This window comes from Branchiostoma floridae, chromosome 8 (genome assembly GCF_000003815.2).
Source record: "Branchiostoma floridae strain S238N-H82 chromosome 8, Bfl_VNyyK, whole genome shotgun sequence".
Classification (NCBI taxonomy): Eukaryota; Metazoa; Chordata; class Leptocardii; order Amphioxiformes; family Branchiostomatidae; genus Branchiostoma; species Branchiostoma floridae.
The window spans coordinates 2,217,232-2,240,122 of NC_049986.1; the positions used below are offsets into that span (position 1 = coordinate 2,217,232).

The 22,891-nt window shown below is 40.9% G+C and overlaps 2 protein-coding genes across 2 annotated transcripts; one reads left to right on the top strand and one right to left on the bottom strand.

Moving 5' to 3' along the window:
- Positions 1 to 8,995: 8,995 nt before the first annotated feature.
- On the bottom strand, positions 8,996 to 12,559 carry LOC118420551 (glutaredoxin-2, mitochondrial-like). The gene is made up of 3 exons (XM_035827406.1): positions 12,390 to 12,559; positions 10,329 to 10,580; positions 8,996 to 9,469 (listed from the first exon to the last, which is right to left on the bottom strand). Exons 2-3 carry the CDS (start codon positions 10,578 to 10,580, stop codon positions 9,344 to 9,346), a joined length of 378 nt encoding a protein of 125 aa, XP_035683299.1. The 5' UTR covers positions 12,390 to 12,559; the 3' UTR covers positions 8,996 to 9,343.
- A 31-nt stretch (positions 12,560 to 12,590) lies between these two features.
- LOC118420505 (ribosomal RNA-processing protein 14-C-like) lies at positions 12,591 to 19,875 on the top strand. The gene is made up of 5 exons (XM_035827337.1): positions 12,591 to 13,018; positions 15,946 to 16,071; positions 17,105 to 17,550; positions 18,166 to 18,324; positions 19,222 to 19,875. The coding sequence occupies exons 1-5, from the start codon at positions 12,892 to 12,894 to the stop codon at positions 19,345 to 19,347; spliced, it is 984 nt and encodes a 327-aa protein (XP_035683230.1). The 5' UTR covers positions 12,591 to 12,891; the 3' UTR covers positions 19,348 to 19,875.
- The last annotated feature ends 3,016 nt before the right edge of the window (positions 19,876 to 22,891 follow it).

Below are 22,891 nucleotides of genomic sequence, written 5' to 3' on the forward strand. Positions count from 1 at the left end.
GTACAGGGGTTTGAGAAGGGACACGTATGAGGGTAGGGGATTCCAGCTAGAGACGCCGACAGGGTAGGACGTGCCCACATTGTCCTGAATAAAGGTTATCATCTCCGCAACATCATGCCTCTGTCCTGATCCTTGACTTGACTCACTACCATGCCACCGTGACATCAACATACTCGATTTCTTCATTCTCAAGAACAATTGGTGCTGCGTTTTGGATTGTCGTCATTGCTTTGGTTTTTTCTCCACTTACTCTGAGTCCGATTTTCGCCCTGTGGTAGAGAGTCTTTCTCACATGCTCGCCCACAGCCCAGACTTATTCTGACAATTTCTTTTTGCTGAAGAGCGACAGTTGAAAATTAGTGATGACCATCATAAGAAGTAATGACCATACTCATATGTAGTTGATCCTACTCACCTACATCCATTTCACCGCTAGGCGGCGTTCGTGCAATGCACTTTTGCGCAAGTCTGCAAAAGTATCCTATTCTAATTGAGTCAAGTTAGCGCTCCCAGCCTGTTTGCGCATTCCTTAAGAAGCGTAAACAGGTTGGGGGCGCGCCACGTGACCTCAATTACACCTGGACATACTCACCTGACACAGGGGTACTTATTACACTGAGAAATCTTGCATTTTGTCATTCGGAGCGGACGAGCCTCACCGCAGCGTAGGGGAAGCTTCGCTACCACGTTTCTCGTCTTCTTCACGTGCTCTCGACTTTGTTTTTAGACCAGGTCTTCCCAGCGCGACAGATGCTGATTTTGAGAGCCCAGTGTGGTAGTCAGGTTTGGGGGATGGTTTACTCTTACCAAGGAGATTTAATAGCTCCTTGCTCTTACTTATCGTCCTGGGGTTTGCAGACTACGGTTGGTCGGGTCGGAGAGCCCGAGTTTAGAGCCCAGGACGGGCAGTTTAACGTGGCAGCCTGGCGACGGAGTTACTTGAACGTTTTGGCCGACTTAGAGCATTCTTCTTGGGGTTCACAGGTGAGACTTGATTAGGTTCCTTTGTTGTTCCTATTATTATTTTGTGGAGCATGTCCACAGTGCTGCTTTTTCGTTTGGATTCCGCTAGTATTGTTTAACGTTTTATGTGGAGGGTAATCACTAGTAAATTGTTTTTTTTTTTTTTTGTTTTTTTTTTTTTTTTGTTTTGTGGAAGCTATCCACTAGAAATTGTTTTTTATTTCCGCGGAAGGATTCTGCTAGCATGTTCTTTCGTTTTATGTGGTGGGTAGCCACTAGTAAATGATTTATTGTTTTGTGGAGGCTATCCTTTAATAAATTGTTTATCGTTTCCCCGGAAGGAGTCCGCTAATATTGTTCTCTCGCCTTATTTGGTGGGTAACCACAAGTAAATGATTCATTGTTTTGTGGAGGCTTTCCACTAATAAATTGTCTTTCGTTTCCGCGGAAGGAGTCCGCTAGTAATGTTCCTCTCGCCTTATGTGGTGGGTAACCACAAGTAAATGATTTATTGTTTTGTGGAGGCTTTCCACTAATAAATTGTCTATCGTTTCCGCGGAAGGAGTCCGCTAATATTGTTCTCTCGCTTTATGTGGTGGGTAACCACAAGTAAATGATCTATTGTTTTGTGGAGGCTTTCCACTAATAAATTGTCTATCGTTTCCGCGGAAGGAGTCTGCTAGTAATGTTCTCTCGCCTTATGTGGTGGGTAACCACAAGTAAATGATTTATTGTTTTGTGGAGGCTTTCCACTAATAAATTGTCTATCGTTTCCGCGGAAGGAGTCCGCTAATAATGTTCTCTCGCTTTATGTGGTGGGTAACCACAAGTAAATGATTTATTGTTTTGTGGAGGCTTTCCACTAATAAATTGTCTATCGTTTCCGCGGAAGGAGTCTGCTAGTAATGTTCTCTCGCCTTATGTGGTGGGCAACCACTAGCTGTGATCTCTAGTTTTTGGAGGGTATTATGTTTTTTATCCTCCGACGACCATGTGGTGGGTTATTAATTTTAGCAGATACATTTTGGTGTGGTTTGCAGCTGTACGCTGTAATCCAACATGGCGCAGGTGGCGCATAATTTGATTCCTCTGACGACCACGTGGCGAATGATTAGTTTAAACAATGGCATTTTGGTGTGGTTTATAGTTGTGCGCTTTAATCGAATTTGGCAGGTGAGGTCTTAGGGAAAGCCTGTACTAATTGAACTGGTTTTTGTGGAGGATAGTATATTTTATCGTTTTTTGTGGTGGGTTTCCTATGGCACGTAAATGATTGGTTATGTAGAGGGAAATCCATTTGTCAATTTTATTCGTGTGTATGGAGGATTTAGTGTTTTTTTTTTTTTTTTGTGTGTGTGTGGAAGATATCCACTTGATTCATTTTGCCTGTTGTGGGGAGAGTATACCCTCGGTTGTTTTTAATTGTTAGATCTCTTTTGGGTACGATATCCATGTTTTGCGGATGCAGACGTTTTATCTGCAGAACGCATCTACTGTGAATAGGTTTATTTACCGATTGTTGTTGTTTACGAGGCGGCTAATTTCTGTATGTTTTTCCATGGTTAGCATTGTTCAGAAGTTTTTAGACCTAGTAAGTAATGCTTTTTAGTTCCTTTTTCGGGGGATGTTCGACGGCGGGCACCGGGGTTTCCTATTATTACCCTTCTACTTCGGTAGGCCCACCAACCGGGGGCTGGTGCTCGTCCTAGGGCTGACCCTGGGTTAATCTTTATTTTTAAAATTGCATGTTTCTAGTCTGTTTGCCGTGTAATTATTGTTGGGAATGTCGGCTATTGAGAGAGACGGTCATTTCTTAGTTTGCAACTTTCCTTTTTCGTTACAGTAAGAGTACAAGTGAGTTGTTTTTGTTTGAGAATTGTCATCTCAGGGTCAGCCTTGGGACGAAATTCGTACTTGACTTAGCTAAAGGGTGTTTTTTCTAGGTTCGAGTAGAGGTTTGGGTTGGAAGAAGGGTTTGGATATAGGTTTGGGATATGTTAGAGGTTTTGCAAAGGTTAGAGGTTTGTTATAAGTTTGAGGTTTGGGAAAGAATTGAGGTTTGGGGAAGTATAGAAGAATGGGAGAGGATGGAGGTGTGGGGTATTAGAGGTTTTTCTATACTGGTGTGTGTCTCAGCATACCGCATTACGTACACGGAAGGGAGATTGCGGAGGACTTTTTTGCCCATACCTTACACTCTCTTCGGAGCACGCCCGGAGGTCAGGCAGGATATAGTACTATTCTAATTGAGTCAAGTTAGCGCTCCCAGCCTGTTTGCGCATTCCTTAAGAAGCGTAAACAGGTTGGGGGCGCGCCACGTGACCTCAATTACACCTGGACATACTCACCTGACACAGGGGTACTTATTACACTGAGAAATCTTGCATTTTGTCATTCGGAGCGGACGAACCCCACCGTAGCTTAGGGGAAGCAAGCGGATGAGCGTGGCTAGATGCGTGTGGTTGGGGTCATCAAGGAAGGGGGGAGGGGGGGGGGGGGGGACCGGCCAGGGAAAGTTGCTGTTCCAGAACGCCCACCCCCCCCACCCTGATTTTTTGTTTGTTTCGTTATCCCGCCGTTTACGACCATCCGGGCGTTTGCTCCGGACTTTTTTGCCCATACCTTACACTCTCTTCGGAGCACGCCCGGAGGTCAGGCAGGATATAGTACTATCCTTATCAAGTATCCCTCCGCTAGCTCCAGTGTAGAAGACATCTCACATGTTAGGTATGGGGATTGATATCGGGTGTTAGTGGGACGTCCTCCACTGACGGAGCAAACCTTCTCAGCAACGAGAAATACTAAAGGGCGGGCGGGTGACTTCACGTTCAAGTTTGAAATTACGTGGCCTAATTCTTTCCATTCCACGACTTTTTTTGTCAATACCATATTCCAAGTCTAACTTACGAATTAAGTGGCTAAATCCCTACTATTCTAAACTTTTTTTCTCTCTCTCTTTCAGCAATACTAATTATGCAAATTAACTGCTAATTTGCATAATTGGTTAGAATATTCTATCACAGCAGTTTCTTCAATGTATCTTCTTGTCCCGGGCATGATATGGTCTTGACATTTGGATGGTAGATAGCTTTAGCATCATGACAAAGTGGGGCAAGTTTCAGCCCCAAAACAATAACTTTGGATCTGCTGGGGCGTTTTTGTCAAGACATTCCTATGAGGATAACTGCAGAAAGGAACGACGGATTTTCATCATCTTAGGCATGCAGGTAGCTTAGGCAAGGATGTTCATAATAACAAATACTAATTATACTTACGGTTGGGGCCCCCTAGTATGTCATTTGCATAACATTTACAAAAGCTCTTAATATTTCATGGAGGTATGAGGTCGTCGAACTCTAGTTTACCCATCTTTTTTTCGCCCTATCTCATTATCTCTGCAGTCTGCAGAAGATGTCATCCATAAGATTTACTTGCTGTGGCCCAAGGATGGTACTCCCACTAGAAGCCGAGTCAGTGGACGCGTAACCGCAAATCTAAATTGTCTGCTAGGCAAGTTATGAAAATTCTCAAAGCACGCACCACTACCAGCCCGAGCCAAGAAGGTCCTATAGGATGAGTTGTATTTCGCTGCCGTCGACTTTGCATGGGTGAACTTCAATGCCGTGGATAGCTGCATTATGCAGATTAGGCAGATGTCTCTGAGTCTCTCCAGAGTTTCAGTGATAGGTTTCTTTCATAAACATTGTATTGTATTGTTATCTTCGGCTCTTGTCGTCTCGTGAGACGGTCGACAGCATCAGTCAGTCAAGGCCTCAGTCGTTACTTTTATAGATATAAAAAAAATCGGGCCTCGATTTCCTAAGAGCTGCCAATCTTTATGAAGGCCCTTTTTTCAAGTCTTAAGAATAGGTTTCAATGGGATGATTGACAAAGATCAAAGCCAATTTTTGACCAAAAGCAAGTGGGAAACAAGTGACCGTAGGTAACATAGTCTGTGACGTCGGTCTGGTATATGTTGGTTGTTTTGTCTTCTTTGGTGTGTGACGTTGTGCTTATATGCTATATAATTCTTTTCATGGTGTTAGATATATCGTTGTATCTAAAGTTGCTTAATATTTCTGTGTCATGTGAATCTTACTAAACAGGTATGGATTGTGAGATAACATGTGGCCAAAGTCTAAAAGATATGGTGACGCTAAGTAACCGGATGGTCTAATACACAGGCACATTCACACACAGACACACCTACAAGACCGACAGACAGACTGACAAACGCACCAAGTATTAACATGTTTCTGTTCTGGACACAATAAGTATGAAGCACGGAATAGGACCTTGATGTTTCTTAGTCGATGTCCGGGAATATAATATGGCTAAACTTCATTTGGGACGAGAATTCTTACACGCTTCATTGCAAATGGCGACAGGCATTTGATTGACAGGGTCATTAGTGGAACATTAGATGTCGGTTCCCATGTCCCACATACGATAACACACAGCTGTTGATGATGAACTGTGCGATAAGTTTTTAACTAGTGTGAAGCCATAAGGTAGCATGGCACAGTGTTAATGGGTGAATCTCGGGGTCCATGATGCTGGTACATAAAGTAGGACGGATAAACTTGTTGAATGAGAGGTAGAAAGCAAAGGCGCGTAAAATTGATGCACATATCGCGCATCTGCTTGACTATACCCATTTACCGCAACGGACACCATATGCAGATATGGGCCAATACACTGTGAAACGTACAATTTGCAGGGGTGATTTCTGAAATTATTACATACATAATAAAAACAGCTGCCCTAAAAATAAAACACCTTGCATCATCGTCCAACTATGTGCAGAGAACCTGCCAAACCACAAACGTATGCAACAACGGGAACATGCAGATATAAATGCGAACGCGCGTTACATTGACGACCAGAGAACATCACGCATCTGCTTGCAATATCTCAATTACAGCATGACCCATATACAGGGGATCTGGACTAATACACCAGAAGATGAACATTTTGTAGGGGTGTTATTTTTATAACATCCGTAATAAAACCAACTGCCGCAAAAAAACAAAACAAAAACAACGTGCATCATCGTCAACCTCAGTGCAGAGGCCCTGCCAAACAACGTAGGTATGGGACAACGGGAACATGCAAATACAGATGCGAACGCGAATAACTTTTACGATCAGATAAAACCACGCATCTGCTTGACAATATCAGATTACATCATAACCCACATGCAGAGGATCTGGGCCAAAACACCGCAAGAAGAACAAATTGTAGGGGTGCCATTTTTTTAACATCCATAATAAAACCACCTGCCGCAAAAAAAAATCACGTGCATCATCGTCAATCTCAGTAGAGAGGACCTGCCAAACCACATAGAATTCAGACAATGGGAACATATAGATACAGCTGCGAACGCGCGTAAACGTGACAAAACTAAATGTCTGTCGACCAGAGGTTCTGGTCACAGACTAATAAAGCTACTAAGTTGTCAAACAAGTACCCAGAAACACATTCCAAATTAATTTTCAAGCTCAACCAAATATTTCTTTAGAGATGCCAAGTTGAAGCTTGTCCAATGGTTGTTCGCATTATAAATATAATGTGTTACACCTGGTTGTAATTTAATTGCTTTATAATGCAACTGCTCCTTTGTCCAGGTTCAATGTCAAGTGGTCGATACAATTATATTTTGGGATTTAGAAAAATATTACTAGCGGAACTGGAACACTCTCCTCTTGAGTACAGTGTGGCTTTAATTTTATGCAATGAATCCCTTCCTTTGATTTGTTACCGCTGTAGTCTGTTCTGACTAAAAGGCATTGTTGTTTTTAGACTTAGATTATGTGTATGTCACTATGAATCGCAATACATGTATTACAGGTTTGTGATAGGTAAACCTGTATTATTTCTGGGGACTTAATTTTTTTTTTTTTTTTTTGCAATATGAAAAAAATTGGACAGGCGAATCCAAGAAGCAACCAATAAATTTGGTGTGACCCTATCACGATTTAAAAATTCCCGATACTATCTGACCAGCACATTGTAGACTTTGCAACTATGTATTTTGTCAACAATTCATTTCATCCAACATTTCAGTCACAATTTCTCTAATGGACAAAACCAACAGAAGGCATGTTTTTGTGTCTAGTCCAATCTTGCCTACTTATTCAATAATTGTACAAAAAGGGAAGACTCATTAACACATGTATATACATCAAATACCACATCTGAATATACAATGCACACAGGTACACGGAAACTTTTATTAGTCCATGAATATCATGAGAAATAGGAGTGGCATACATTTTTGCCTACAGCATATGAAAAACGCAACAAAATTGGCTTTGCTAATACGTAACACAAACTGATAATAAATATAAGCTGTAATATATATACAATGTAGGTACATGCCCTATAACCAAAACAGACAGTTGGCCTATTACAGCAGAAAAAAAGGGTAAAATAATTTCTTACAGTGCTCATACAGCCTCCATTGTGAAGGACGCACTGACAAAAGGAAAACCATGAACTCTACTTTGTTCATAGAGCAATAAACCTGGTCTATCAAGCTGACGATACTGCGGCGATCGGTCACTAGAGCTGGGCCTATTTCGGTTGGCTAAACTTGCATTTCAACCTTCCATTGTCTTCTCATTAATGAATTAAGAAAGAATTGAGACGTAAGGAATATTGATAGATGGGCATAAAAAGATTCTAAATCTGATTTTTTGGGGCCAGAATAATTTGATGACGTCATCAGGTTTTATTGCCCCTAATATAATTTTTTCAATGACAAAATACAGCACCTTGGTATATACCACTGCAATGAAACTATGTTTTTCATGTGCATAATGATGAAAGCTACAAACTCACGGTTGCGCAAATTGATATCTACTAACAATCTGTAGTTATTAATTGATTTTTTTTTAATAAGATGAAAACAAACATTTTCTTATTACTACAGATCATTAGTAGATATCAATTTGCGCAACCGTGAGTTTGTAGCTTTCATCATTATGCAGCGAAAAACGAAGTTTCATTGCAGTTGTATGTACCAAAGTGCTGCATATTGTCATAGAAAAAAATAATATTAGGGGCAATAAAAAATGATGACGTCATCAATTTGGCACCAAAAAAATCAGATTTAGAATTCTTTCATACCCATCTATCTATATTCATTACGGCTCTATACTTTCTCAATTCATTCATAAAAAAACATTGGAAGGTCAAAATGCCAATTTAGCCAACTGAAATACCTTAATATACACGCAGCTACTCAGTAGCGATTGTTTATTGTAATTTCTGTGCTTCACTGGCATTGCTTGTCAATGCAAGTCATATTTCACACATTGCCTTTCTGTCATTGTTATATTCTAACTAGTGTTAAACTGCTGAACAAAATGTAATCATGCATTTTTGTGAACTGTAATTAATTTTACTGAGGATTTTATGCAATGTAAACTGTTGGCACATTTCATGTGGCATTTAACATGCCATATGCCAAGGAGTAATAAAGCTGAATGTGATTATGAATATGAATATCTTCTTGTCTGTCCCCTCCTTCCTGAACCTTGCACCAAGCTTATGGAAGACCTGAAAGTTCTGAGCAAGGTGGGTTTTTTTTAACCTCCTTGTTCTGAGGAAGTGTGTTTGCCCAATACTGGAGAGGGAGCGTTGCAGACTAGGGCTGGGTACCGGTACAGGAAATTCAGGTCCAGGTCCGGTTCAGGTCCAAAGGATCAGGTCCAGGTCCGGACCTGAACCTGGACCTGATTCAGTATGACTCATACCAATGGTCCATTTCACTACAAAGAAATCTGTTTGGTGGAGTATTAGACTTACACTGGTGTTTTAATATCCTACAACGCTAACTGCACCTGTACGATTGGCTGTAAAACTTGGTAGAAATTACTATAAACTCTACTCTACTTCACTCTTGTTATTTTCTTTCACCTGTAAGCGCCAAAAAGTGTGAATGCCTGATAAAATAATCTGTTAATTTTCTAATCGGTCCAACATCCGGTCCACCTAATTTTTTCAGGTCTGGTTTTTCTGGACCGGTCCAATAAGAAAAACCGGTTTTGTACCGGTACGCTGTACCGATACCCAGCCCTATTGCAGACTGAAATGGTGACCCGAGAAGAGAAGAAGACTTTCATTCCTTTCATCATTTCTCAAAATTTCTCAGGGCTTGAAAATACAACATTTCACCGGAGATGCAATAATGGCTTTTTAGCATTCCATTTGGAATCCTGCATTTGGATTGCTTCATAGCAAAGGTTTTTGAACAGCTGGCTGCAAAACTTTTTCCCTGAGTACAGGCAAATGGATATCACAATAAAACCTAAAGAATCATCAGGTCATCACTACCACAACATTGGGGCATGGATTTGAGACGAAACAGTAAGACCTATTCTCCATCTTGTCTTATTCCTCCACATTCCTGGACCAGGTTGCGTAGCCTCCCCTCTTGGTGTAGCATCTTGGTTGTGGCTCCCCCTCCTATACAGCTGCCGTTGATGAAAACTTGTGGTACCTGTGGAGAGATATCAAAGATGTCAGGATTTTATTTGTATTAGGGAGGGGAAAGATAGAGCTTAACATTGATTGCTTTAAAAAAATCTCTTTCCTTCAAAGTTAATATTTGTGATAACTTAAGAATATGGGAGCTTCTTATTAAGTGTCTGTACCTCTCAAGTGTCTGTAACCCCAATAGTGTACGTAACACTGTATCCATGCCACCTGTAGTGTCTGTATCCCCTGTAGTTTATCCGTATCCCCTGAAGTGTTCGTACCACCTGAAGTATCTGTTACCCTTGTAATTTCAGTAACCTTGTAGTGTCAGTACCCCCTGTAGTGTCTGTACCCCGTGTAGTGTCCGTACCCCCTGTAGTGTCTGTACCCCGTGTAGTGTCCGTACCCCCTGTAGTGTCTGTACCCCGTGTAGTGTCCGTATCCCCTACAGTGTCCATAGCCCCTGTATTACAGAGTGTAGTGTCTGTACCCCCTGTAGTGTTCCTACTGCCTGTAATTTCCGCACTACTTGTAACTTGTTCATACCCTAAATGATGTCTGTACCCCCTGTGTGTCCATACCCCCTTTAGTGTCCGTATCCCCTGTAGTGTCCGTATCCCCTGTTGTGTCTGTATCCCCTGTAGTGTCCGTAACCCCTGTAGTGTTCCTACTGCCTGTAATTTCCACACTACTTGTAACTTGTTCATACCCTTTATGATGCCTGTACCACCTGAAGTGTCCATATCCCCAGTAGTGTCCGTGCCCCTTGTTACTAGTATCTCTATATCCCCAAAACTGTTCACATCACAAGTTTGGGGCTTTCACAGTGCATCTCACTGCACATGAACCAACTTACACAACATTGTCCTAGCTCTACTCACTGTTCTCTCCCCAGTCATAGCTTGGAGTACATCTTGTATATCTGACATGTCCTCTCTGTCGCTTAACTCAACCGACTCGTATTTGGCACCGACGTCATCCAGGCATCTCTTGGCAATTTTGCAGTACGGACACGAAGATTTGGAGAACACAGTCACGCAGTTGTCCTTGACCTTGTCTTGTACAAACTGGGCAGCCTGTGAGTTCATGATCACGTCCTTCCTGGCCTTTTCCATTGACTGGTTTCCACCCATCTGGGAGGGGTTAGAGCAAAGTGGACTGAAACATGCCAGGGCTCGAAATACCACCTGCATATGCAGGTTAGTGCAGGTAAATTTGGAGCTGTGCAGGTATTTCTGGTGTCCACCTGCACCTAACCTGCACTGGTCCATGTAATGGGTATATACAGGTTAGTGCAGGTAAAATTGGAGCTGTGCAGGTATTTCTGGTGTCTACCTGCACCTAACCTGCACTGGTCCATGTACTGGGTTTTAAACATAAATACCATATGATGTAGGTGTATGTGGATTATCATTAGCTGCATTGAATGTCACCCATAAAATCTAAAAGAAGAAAATAGCTGTGGTTCCTGAACAATGATCCATACTTCCTAAATTGAGAAGGTGCAGGTAAAATTTGTCTGGTGCAGGTAATTTTCAGTGTTACCTGCACCGGTGCAGGTATGCAGAAAAGGGTATTTCGAGCCCTGCATGCTGAATCTTGTATAAATGTCTAGAGATCACAAAACTGCATTCTAGAAGGATATAGTGTAATTGCTGATTTTTTCAATGTACTTTTATGTTCACGGTTTTCACAGTGATGACTGTAACATGAACTTAGACATGCATCATTACCGATAACAAATCATTTGTCTCGGTGACGATAACAAATTATTCATTCAACGTGAACATTAAGTTCCGGGAACAGTTGAATTTTCTCAGACTGTGAAAGTTTGGTACCGAGAAGACAAAGTGAATTACAGTAATACAGTAGTAGCCTGATTAAACATCGCTTATAGCAGACCCCACCCCCAACATCCAGCTGACCTCCTAGAATAGTTAAATATAATAAGGTACTAGTAGCAGAACACAGTTTTTCGCCTATGGGGAATTACATGGTTAAAGACCCCAAAGTGAGGTGGTTCGACGATTCAAAAAATATACGTACCAGGGTGCAAAAGTAATTAACAAGAATTCAATATGTTGGAGTTCAGGCTAGAAAAGTAGAATCTACAAAATATTTGAAAATGAGATGAAGTTTGCCTGCTCGTTTTCCCAGAAAGAACACTTTGAAATGACCCCCAGCGGAGGTCACCATACTGCAGCCGACACATGGAAGTAGCGGGAACCGGATTTGTGCGTGAAATTCTACCCAGCCAAACAAACATACGCATTCTTCTAATATCCACTACAGTTTCCGACTCGCTGACTTGCACAGAAAAATTTGTATGGCTTTTCAAGAGCTGCAACGCCCTATTTTGTGCCCGACCTACTTTGTCCACGGGGGTCGCCCATAAATACTGTGTTATGCCACCTTAACCCAAGACAGCAGCATTACACAGACTAACGTAACACATACTTGTTTTTTAAGATAACATTATAACGTTATACGTATACATATAACGAAATATATGTGTCACTCGAAGGTCAAACATATCATTTCCTGACAAGAAATTTCTATCAATTAATGATCACCACACACATGCAAATACGATAATGTATTTTGAGATATAGCAATGGCCTGTTCCAAAAATAATTAAAAGGTAGAGGGAGGTCAAAGAGGCTGGATTGGAGGGTTTTACTTTTAGTGTCTTGATTGGAACTAGGGTAGGGTTTGGACTAATTCTGGATTGGACTAATTCTGGATTGGAACAAAACTTGATTTGTACCTCCTACACCCCCACCCCTCCACATTCATATTTTGGAACAGCCTAATACATGTGAGTATGACCAGTCTGAGAAATGACTGTGACCCGTTAACCTTTACGTTACATCACAAGCAAGTTGATATGAGCTCTATGTTTAGAAAACAGAAAATAGAAATGTAGCCTCATAATTTCATACCTTCCACGACTCTCGTTTTAGCGTACTGCAATCGGAAAAGAAATGTCAGGGTCCTGAGTTAATCGTACGTTCACCTTACAGACAGTCGTAAACAGTATTTACGGTCTATCACGCGTTTTTCCATGAGAAAGTTGAGTCCGAAGTTGTTGTTTTTTCCACTCGCACACTTCGACCTTCCCTGCTGACCTTTAACCTTTTTCCTATCCCACAGTGCACCGTAAACTGTCATGGCTGCCCGCATGTGCGAAAAAAATTCGTCTATTTAAATTTCTCGAAAAGTTTGCAATTCCTTTTAATTGAGAGTACTGAATCAACTACAGGAAAATCACAAAGGGTTGATTGCCAATGTTTGCTTGGAAAACGCGACAGACGTGGAAGGATTCTGACTTTTGTAGCTAGTCTTGTCAAGTAGTTGGGCCCACGCGTGTTTTGGGGGAGGGGGGCGATCGCGAGCACGTTTGGTTGGACAAGGTAAATCTTGGATACCCTAAAAAGAGGAAACATGGCCACACTGATGGAGCGACTTGAGCAGACAAACTTGTACTTCAAACGGATGACGGACTTGATCCCTCCGGAAATCTACTTTGAAAATAACGAGCTGAAAAGGAAACGCCAAAACAAGGAGACTGGTAAGTGCCATGCTCAATCGGTACACTAATAAGGGTCAGCCTTTTTACCGGAAAACAGAGGAAAACACCGGAAAACACATGAAGGAGTGTATAATCTACTGAAATACAGTATGTTTTGATGAGTAAACATGACAGGTCGCTATGTTTTGCCACAGAATAATCTACCCATGGCCCTGGAATGAAGAAATCGTCAGAAAAAAGCATGAGACGACAGGCCGGACCGCCGCCGCCACCAGGCGGACTGGACGGGTGGCTGTTTTCCTCTGTTTTCCAGTAAAAAGGCTGACCGCACTAATAATACTATAGGTACTTATTGTAAAGCCTATCCAGTTGCTTGAGTATCTTTTTTATTACTATGTATCTTATAACCTGGATGTATGAAATATACATGGTTGATATCCATTGGTGTTTTTAAATTATGTAAAAATCATAATACAGAAGAACTAGAAGCCATTTAATTATTGCACATTTGGTTAATTGCACAGAAATTCCCAAATCATCTCTCATTAACTCCAATGTTAGTGACTTCACTGCACACATCACATCTGCACAACGGAAAGTCATCAATGCCGGATAACTGCACAAAAAAGTTTCATACATTGACGACAAATTGACTGAAAACTAGAGTTCGGCGACCTCATACCTCCATGAAAATTTAGAGCTTTTGTAAATTTCATGCAATTGACTAAGACATTAACATAATTTATGCGTGTTGTTGTTCATCATTGACTAACGTACACATGTCACAAGTATAAAATTCCAATCATTAGACTTAAAGCGGCTTTGCAATTTTTACATAAATTATGCAAATAAGTTCCTCATTACCATATTTGGTATCTGCTTATATTCCATCTATCATAATTAATAAGTGTTACATTTATTGAAGTCCAGTTATTAGTAATAATGGTATTATACAATTTCCTCATTAATTATGCAAATAAGGTCCTCATTTGCATAACATGTATATCATTATGAACACCTTTGCCCAAGCTACCTGCACCCCTAAAATGATGCCAATCCGTCAATCCTTTCTGCAGTTATCCACTTTGGAATGTCTTGACAAAAATGCCCCTGCAGTTCCGAAATTACATGTTAGGGGGCTGAAATCTGCCCCACTTTGTCATGACACTGCAAGCTATCTACCACCCAAATGTCAAGACTATATCATGTCCGGGACAAGAGATACATTGAAAAAACTGCCATGATAGACTATTCTCAATAATTATGCAAATTTACTCCTATTTTGTATAATTGTTATCTTATCTTGTACAACATTGTCTAAGGTACCTACATACCAAAAATCATGAAAATCCATTTTTCCCTTCTTGAGTTATCCTCTTCAGAAGTTTTTGACAAAAATGCCCCTGCTATCCCAAACCTAGTCGGTAGGGGGCCAAAGCTTATGTCACTTATTCCTGAGCACAAGAGCTATCTAACACTAAAAAATCGTGACCATAGCGTGTTCAGAACACGAGATAGCAAAACCGGAAATTGCGCTGCAGTACCAAGGGAAGCCGCTAGGGGTCCCAAAATCTAATCACTTCTAGCTTTCATCACACCCCACCAACACACCAAGTATGAAACTAATCCATCTAGCCGTTCTTGAGATATCTTGTTGACAGACAGACAGACACACACACAAACGCTGGGTAAAATATAACCTCCATGACATTTCATGGGGGTAATTAGTATTGAAATTGGCATACGCGGTACAAATAAGCTGAAAACTGCCTTGGTAAATGTGCAGTACTGACAACATACATGAAAATTTTATCAGGAGCAAAATAAAATGATATTTTTGGAAATCGGGGTGGGTCCCGGGCATATTGGCACCAAAAAGAGACGTACACCCATTAAAGGCATTACTATTTGGCAGACAACTTGCTGTGACATATAAATAACTTAATAATAAATAACTTAATAAGAATTGTTCTCTATCTGTCCATTGCCTAATCACTTACGGGGAGGTATTTTTTCTGTTAAGGAGAAAATAGTTGCAGTGCTTTTAAGTTCTTGTCAGCCAACTTCGGAAACCACATGTCGACTCGTTGGCTTATGTCATTCAATCCCTCAAAATGCCACATCCTCCATATCACAAGTACAAGGTGCTGGTATGGCCCCACTTTGAATATAGTTTCATTGTCTGGGACCTGTACACCAACAAAGGGATACAGGTGGTGGAGGCCGTCTAGCACAGGGTCACCCATGTGACCCCTAAATAGAAAATGACTTCCAGCGGACTAGTACTAGTAGCATGTCACATGCTTCATGATCTACATCTCTTTGAAAGGAAGATTAATGCTTGTCTTAACTACATACTACAATGTTATAAACAACCATATCATTAATACGGCTGTTTATGATATTAATATTATTAATATTGACACCACTAGTTCTCTCAAACCAGCCCAGGGCACACCCATTAAGTAACCACAAATTTAAACTTCAGCCCATATTTGCACCAACGGACACTTACAAATATTTCTTCTGTACCCGAACTATACCAAAATGGAACTCCCTGCTTGGCACAGTAGTGATAGCCCCCACAGTTGAGCCATTCTGTGCCAGGCTGGAGGCTTGCCCGTCTTAGCCCAGGACCTCAACTAACACCCACCCAACCTACACACACTTTGCCCCTGATGGTGTTACTGTAAATGCAGAAACTTTTACGGTGGTTTAATGTTCGCGGTTTTTGCAGTGGCCGTTTTGCCACGAACTTAAAACCATCGCAAACATTTTCAGTGGAGGCAGTAATGGCAGTAAGAGACTACAGTGCATGGTGCTACCGCGAAAAGTCCTTTTACCCACTACCGCAAAATTAAATCCCGCAAACTTAAATGTATTTACAGTATCTGGGGGTACTAGTAGTGACAGTGTAGATGCAGATGTGATGTATGTGCCTGTATAACTGGAGTTTTTGTGTTCAGGTGGTCCCCTGACTAAGTCAGCCTTGCGAGCTCTGCACAAGAAGATGAGACTGGACCCAAACCAGTACAAGACTGTGACTGAGCTACAGAAGGACATGGCAAGGGAGGAGGAGACAGATAGTGATGGTTAGCTTCTTAAGCATGTGCTTATACATGTGAATATCCAGTCAATGTCTTTTTTTGGAAATACTTAAAGGTGCAGAGCCTGAGATCGTTTGATGTAGAGTAAGACTCTTAAGAGTGGTAAATATTTTAATACTATAATAGAACCACATTCTAATTAATGCACTACTGTACTGAATATATTGTACCAGTACCAGGGCTCTAGCTAGCATTTTAGCATAGTGGGCGACTACGCTATAATTTGTGACCACTATGCTAAAATAAGGACCACTAGCTAATTTTAACTAGCGTAGTGATGCTTTGCTATCATTTACTTGTTTAACAATGTCTAATCAATGAACAATGAAAAATGATTATATGTCACTCAAAGCTTATCAAAAATTCTTCAAATTACATGTGATTTCTTTTTTTTCGTTTTTGAGGCTACCAACTTCAATTTGCACCACGCAGTCCCACCAAACAGAGTGATGAACAGAGTGCCAACTTTTAACTCATACATTTTCACAATCTCACCTTGGAAGGGTCAAGACCCCCTTTCCACACCAATCTCCTGATTGGTCGCTTCGCTACCATGCCCTTCCCACTATGCTAAAATGAAATCCTGGCTAGAACCCTGAGTACTGGTAGTACTAGTAGAAGTATCCATTATTTGATTATACTGCTGCTGGGGTCCCTGACACGGGGATAGGCAGCAGTCGGCTTGTCTTCACACCACACTTCCAAGTGGCTCTGTCCAGTGGGCTCACCCTAGTTAAACTGCACCAGTTAGGTTTAATTGTTGAAAGCATTTTGTACCACATGTGCTTGTATGCCTTTCTGTGTTATAACAGTAATGTAGCTAAGCTATCCTTTAACCATGTCTTGAATTTACTCCTTTTGTCTACTACCATAACACATTACTACTGGCTAGTCTTACAGAATATACCAGTATGTAGAAAAGTAGCATAAGGTTATCAAATATATGTCTGTTTTCAAATAATAACTGTCACACTTTGATTCAATTGTTAACTAGTATTCATGTCATGCACCTCTACAGATGAGGATGTCAAGAAAGCGACCAAGAAGAACAAGAAAAAGCAGAACAGGTCTGAGAAAGAAGACTTGCGGCAGAAACTCCAGGCTAAGATTCAACAGATGAAAGCTGTAAGGAAGGCCCCCAAACCTCAAGATCTGGCAACTCAGAGGTCAAAGAGACAAGCAAAGAAAGAGAGACAGAAGCAGAGAAGAAAGACTGTAAACAAAACAGGGACTCAGACGAAAGGAAAGGCATTCGAGGAAGGAACGGCTGCAAAGAAACCTGACGGCACTCCTGTGTTGAATCAAGAGGGGAAGCTGGTCTTTAGCAAGTTTGACTTCACCAGCGATGTTGGAAGTGGTAAGAAGAAGGGCAAAGAAGCTCCCAAGCACCTGAAGAAGTTGTTGGCAAAGGCTGAAGATAAAAAACAGAAGATAAAAGATCTGAAAAGTGAAGACCTTGGAAAGGTTAGTAGTACAAATTTACGTTAATGCTGTACTTGTTAGTGTTACAACATTGCACAAAAAGACATCATATCCCATTGCAGAACTTAAATTTTTATGCTCTATTGTTAACTATGTTTAGATTTTCATCCTAAGTATCTTTCATTCAATTGGTGCCATCCAATTTACTACCAGAGGCTATGCTATGTATACATCTCATTGCAGAATTTAATATCTTTATGCCCTGTTGTTAACCAGGCTTAGATTTTCATGTTAAGTATCTTTCATTTAATTAGTGTCATCCAATTTACTACCAAAGGCTATGCCACATTTTTCCTCTTGAATTTCTGTCCTTTAAAACCATCTTTGTGTGGCGTAACTAGTAGAGCATTCGGCTCGGAATCGAAAGGTGCTGAGTTTAATACCCACCATGCTCCAACGTTGTGCCTTTGGGAAAGGCACTTTACATGACATTCCCTGACGGTGGAGTGACACCCACCGAGCCCCTTTGGCTAATCTGTCTAAGTGAGTGCCAAAAACACACAACGGATTTGGTGCACCAAAGTGCCAACATCTGCACATTGGTTTCCCACCAAGAACAGTTAATATTTTTTTTTCTTTTAAACCATCTGTTTTAAGGCACATGAGGTTGAACAGAAGTCCAAGTGGAAGTCAGCTCTACAGAAGGCTCAGGGTGTCAAACTGAAGGATGATCCAGAACTACTGAAGAAGAGCATCAAAAGAAAAGACCAGATAAAGAAGAAGAGTAAGAAACAATGGAAAGAGAGAAAAGATCAGGTGAGAGACATGATATGAGTCTTCATTTCTAAAACCTCTTGGACAGAGGACAAAAGAACTATAATGGAAGCATCTTTCTTCACTACTAATAGTTGCTACTTGCTACTAACAAGTAGTAGTGAAAGATATCCCCCATCCTCAACCTTTGCCAAAAAGAGTTTAGCATTACTTGAACACTTAATACTGCTGTGTAATAAAGTTCATTCATTTATTCATTCATTAACTCATTCATCCATCCATCCATCCATCCATCCATTCATTGATAGGTATGATAAAATGATCAGTTATTTAAATTTATGTAATAGAAATACTATTATTGTTTACCAATCTTGTTATATTTGCTTGCAGGCAGTAGCTTAACTGGGTAGAATTTTTATGCATGTGCATTTCAATCATCTGTCAGTACATTGTATTAGAATTCAATTGTCCTTTGCAAGATCTCGGTAAAGCGAGAATCCCATTAAGGTCTACATTCATTTTCATTAATGCTCTGGTACATTGGCATTGGTGCTGTGGCCAAACGATTGGACAGTTCGCTCAATGAATTTCATTCATGAAAAATGGATCTTTGTGTGCTTAGTTGTCCTTGTAGTCATACTTGTGCATTTTGTTCGCGGAGATTTAATTTCGCGGTAACACCATACACTGCAGACTGATACCATAATAGAAAAATGTTCGCAGAACATTTCTGCATTTACAGTAATCCCATTATAAAGTGAAGGGTAGCACCAATTTGATTTGGAACGCAGTAATGACACCAAAGTTCCACAGATACCTGCTTATGCTTTTGACTTTTAGTATCTACCATAAAATGTGGGTATTGATAATGTTGGTACAAAGATAATGAATTACTATAAAATATATTATGATATTCATTGCCATTATTTTTTTACGCAGGTTGAAGCCAACATCAAGAAGAAGCAAGACAAGAGAAGAGACAACCTGAAGGCTCGCAAGCAGCAGAAGGTTTCCAACAAAATCAAAAAGGCCAAGAAGAAAGGAAGAGTCGTACCTGGGTTCTAGCACTCTTGTAAAAGATTATATACTACTAATTGATGGGAAAGTACAATAATAGTTTCAGCTTCAAAGGAATTTATATGATAATCCTTCTATTCTTGTAACAATATGTCTGAGCACAGTTGACTGAACAAGTTATTCTCATGTCAGTTTTCTTGTATTAGGTGGCATAGTTTCTGAGTAAATGATATTTAGAAGTAATTTTTACTGTCTCCATCTCGATTGAAAAAATGTCTGCAAAGGGGTAATTTTTCACCATTCTCAATATATCTGATCATAATATCGTTATCAATATATCGATATCTTCTGCCGCAAAGTATATCTATGGTAGGACTTTATTGTGATGTTACACTTAAAACAAGAGAATCTCATGTATTTTTCTTTTTCAAATTTCCAGTTTCTTGTTCTGTGCACATGTTCAGGCTATGAATTTCTTGTCGTATATGAATTATGACACATAGGTTATGATTCAACAGAAAATGTATGACAATTGTGTAACATGATCACTACTATTGCCAAGAAAGTTATGTTTTATGGAAATATGTTTGTGTGTTTGTCTGTTTATACATGCATGCATGTGTGTTTGTGTGTGCCTGTGCATGCGTGTATGTAGGTATATGTGTGTCAGTGTGTGTGTCTATGTAAGTGTGTGTGTGTGCGTGCCAGTGTTCGTGTGCATGTGCATGTGTGTGCATGTTAATGCGTGTGTGTGCATATGTGTGTGTTCGTGTGCATGTGTGTGTGTGTGCATGTTAATGCGTGTGTGTGCATATGTGTGTGTGTGTGAGTGTGTGTGTCTATGTACGTATGTGTGTGTGTGCATGTGTGTATATGTTTGTGTGTGTGCCTGTGTTCGTGTGTGTGTCTCTGTGTGTTGTTAACTCAAGATTCTATTTATAGATTTCCAATAGTGTTTGGTATGTGAGCAGGTTTTGAGAAACGAGTGTCAAGTTCGTTTTAGTCCCCAGCAGATTTCTTTGATTCTGAAACAGAATGTCTGTTTTTTGTGTGTGTTCTGGACCTTGTTGTGACTTAAATTTCATGAATTCCTTTGTTTAGTCCTTCATTCGTCCATCAGTCCATCCATCCATCCATTCAGTTTGTCATTCATTCACTCATTCATAACTATCATGAGCACAAAACTAAAAACACCCGGCCAGATATATATTTTGATGCAATGTTTATTGACTTTCTACCATAAATTTACATCTCGTATGCTCAGTAGTCCAGCTACAAGCAAGTCATCTCCAGTCAGTCTGAATTATCAACGGATCTCATTTTACTACCTCCTGCACTTTTCACCCTCGTCACCAGGGGGCGTAGCTGACTCGTCAGACGCAAAATGCGTCATCACAAGACAGCTGCGCACACTAGAGAATCACTAGAGGCGGGGATGCTTTTTTACTTCTTTCAAATGATACCTCTCTGATTGAAATCACCATTTACATTAAAATGTTATGACTTAATGTTCCTCTTTTAAAGACTGACTGTAATGACACTAGCTAGTATTCTTGCCTATGGTAATTTTCCAACACTGACACTTGGTCAATGTTACACGGCTCGTGGTAGGTCAGGGCATCAATCAGTCGTCGTTGATGACGACGTAACTGTTCCTGGTTAGAGGTGACACTGGCGACACGTCTGCATTCAGCATGGATTGTTACGATCTTGAAGTAGAGGCTTGGATAAAGCCGCCTACGGGACCGGCAACGCCAATTGTAGAGCCTTCATCACACCGTTACGGTGGCAGGGCGCGGAGGTACGATTGTGGTCATTGAGGCGACAACGAACATTAAGGAACGGAGAAAGTTACCTAGAAGGCGGTATGAATTGCCAATCATAATCTACTACAGAAAACTCTGCGTTCATGCCTTGGATATCAAAACCCAAAGTTGGACGCACTTGGAGTTACGGGTGGATACAGCGGACTCAACCAGGGAGCCTTCCCACGTGTTTGTGATAGCTGTTGGTGACACGTTTTATTTCTTTTCCGCTGAACTAGTACTCTTTGGAGGTGAACTTTATGACCCAACGATGTACGCCTACGATGCCAATAAGAAAACCCTACGCACGGATGTGGAGGAGGAACTAGGTTTTGCAGGGCACTTTCTTCGCACATCACGTAACAGGTTATATGCTGATGGACGTAGCACGTAAGTCTGAATGACTTTACCTAGTCCTAGATAATGGCGTAATGGCAGATTGGAAATGATGAAAACAACTACAAACTGGACATGAAAATACCGTTGCGTTACTTTAGGCTCCATGAAAAAGATACTTTATACCTATAGCTTGATCCATATATCTACATGTAGCTTTATCAAAATAAATAATGCGTCTCGGCCAATAGTCATTCACCAACATGGATCAAAAACAGCACTTTGTGTACCAAGAAAGTTGAGCTTTGCAGGAGACGTACCGTGATTTTTGTCCTCCAAAATGCCCGAAGTTATGGATCGTATGACAATCGCACAACCGCGCCCTTACCCAGCAAATGTAACGATAAGAAAGGCGCCACTGAGCCATAAACCCTTGACGATTTCTCTCCAAGTAGAGGTCGATGGGGAATATTTGTTATGTGATTAGGTTGGTAGAGACGATTGTCACTGTCGTAGGATATGTCCAGTGCGTTTTCTGTCCACCGGCACCATCAGGACAAAAACGGGAATATGATAAGAAGTTCATATGCCCCCTCCAACATCTGCTTGGAGAGTGCTTGACGACCAGAGTTTGTATCACACAAACTATGCGTTAATTGTTCCGCACAATGACCATGCAAAAAAAGGAAGTGAATGCCGAGGTGAACTTTGTACTCGCAAATACGCCTCCATGGCAGGTGTCCAACCCAAGCTTATTTTTGTTTAATATACATAGCATTAGTTAGCAACTTCTCCGATCGCTTCCGTCTGGAAAAGAAATATGAGAAATATCAAATAAAAACTGCGCTCTGAAAATGTACTTTGTTCATACTACTAAGGCATAGCCATAACCAGAAAAGAACAAAGAAGCTATGCACACCGGTGAATATGTTACCCACAAGCCTGTGCGCAGGGCAATTCAAGCCTGGATGCTGCTATGGTGACGGATCTCTTTTTTTCTTCCTGTTGGCGAAAACCGGTTTTAGTTCTGCCATGGGACACCTTTTTACTGCTACAGGACAGCGGTCACGCTACAGGATATTTGAGGGGTTTGTCTTCTGCCAACGTTGAAAATACATGGTATTGTACCTTTACCGACGACCAAGGTTCTTTTGACTGTCAGAATCGTTTACAGGTGGGTTTGTGAAGTAAGACAAAAGCCATGTCGGCTGTGGCGTTGCCACCCTTAGAAACAGATTATAGACAAAGCTTGTGTCGCTGTGCTACTGTGTATGTAACAAGTTCTATCGGATCGGAGTAAATCGCAGTGTCTGTGAGTCTAGAACCTTTACGTACCTTTGGGTTGCATCAACGTAAACTGAAGGCAACGTTAGATTGTTTATCATAAAATAGCTTAAATGTTTCATGTTACCGGGTTACAAGTTGTAAGGTAACTGCGCAACAGCAGTGGG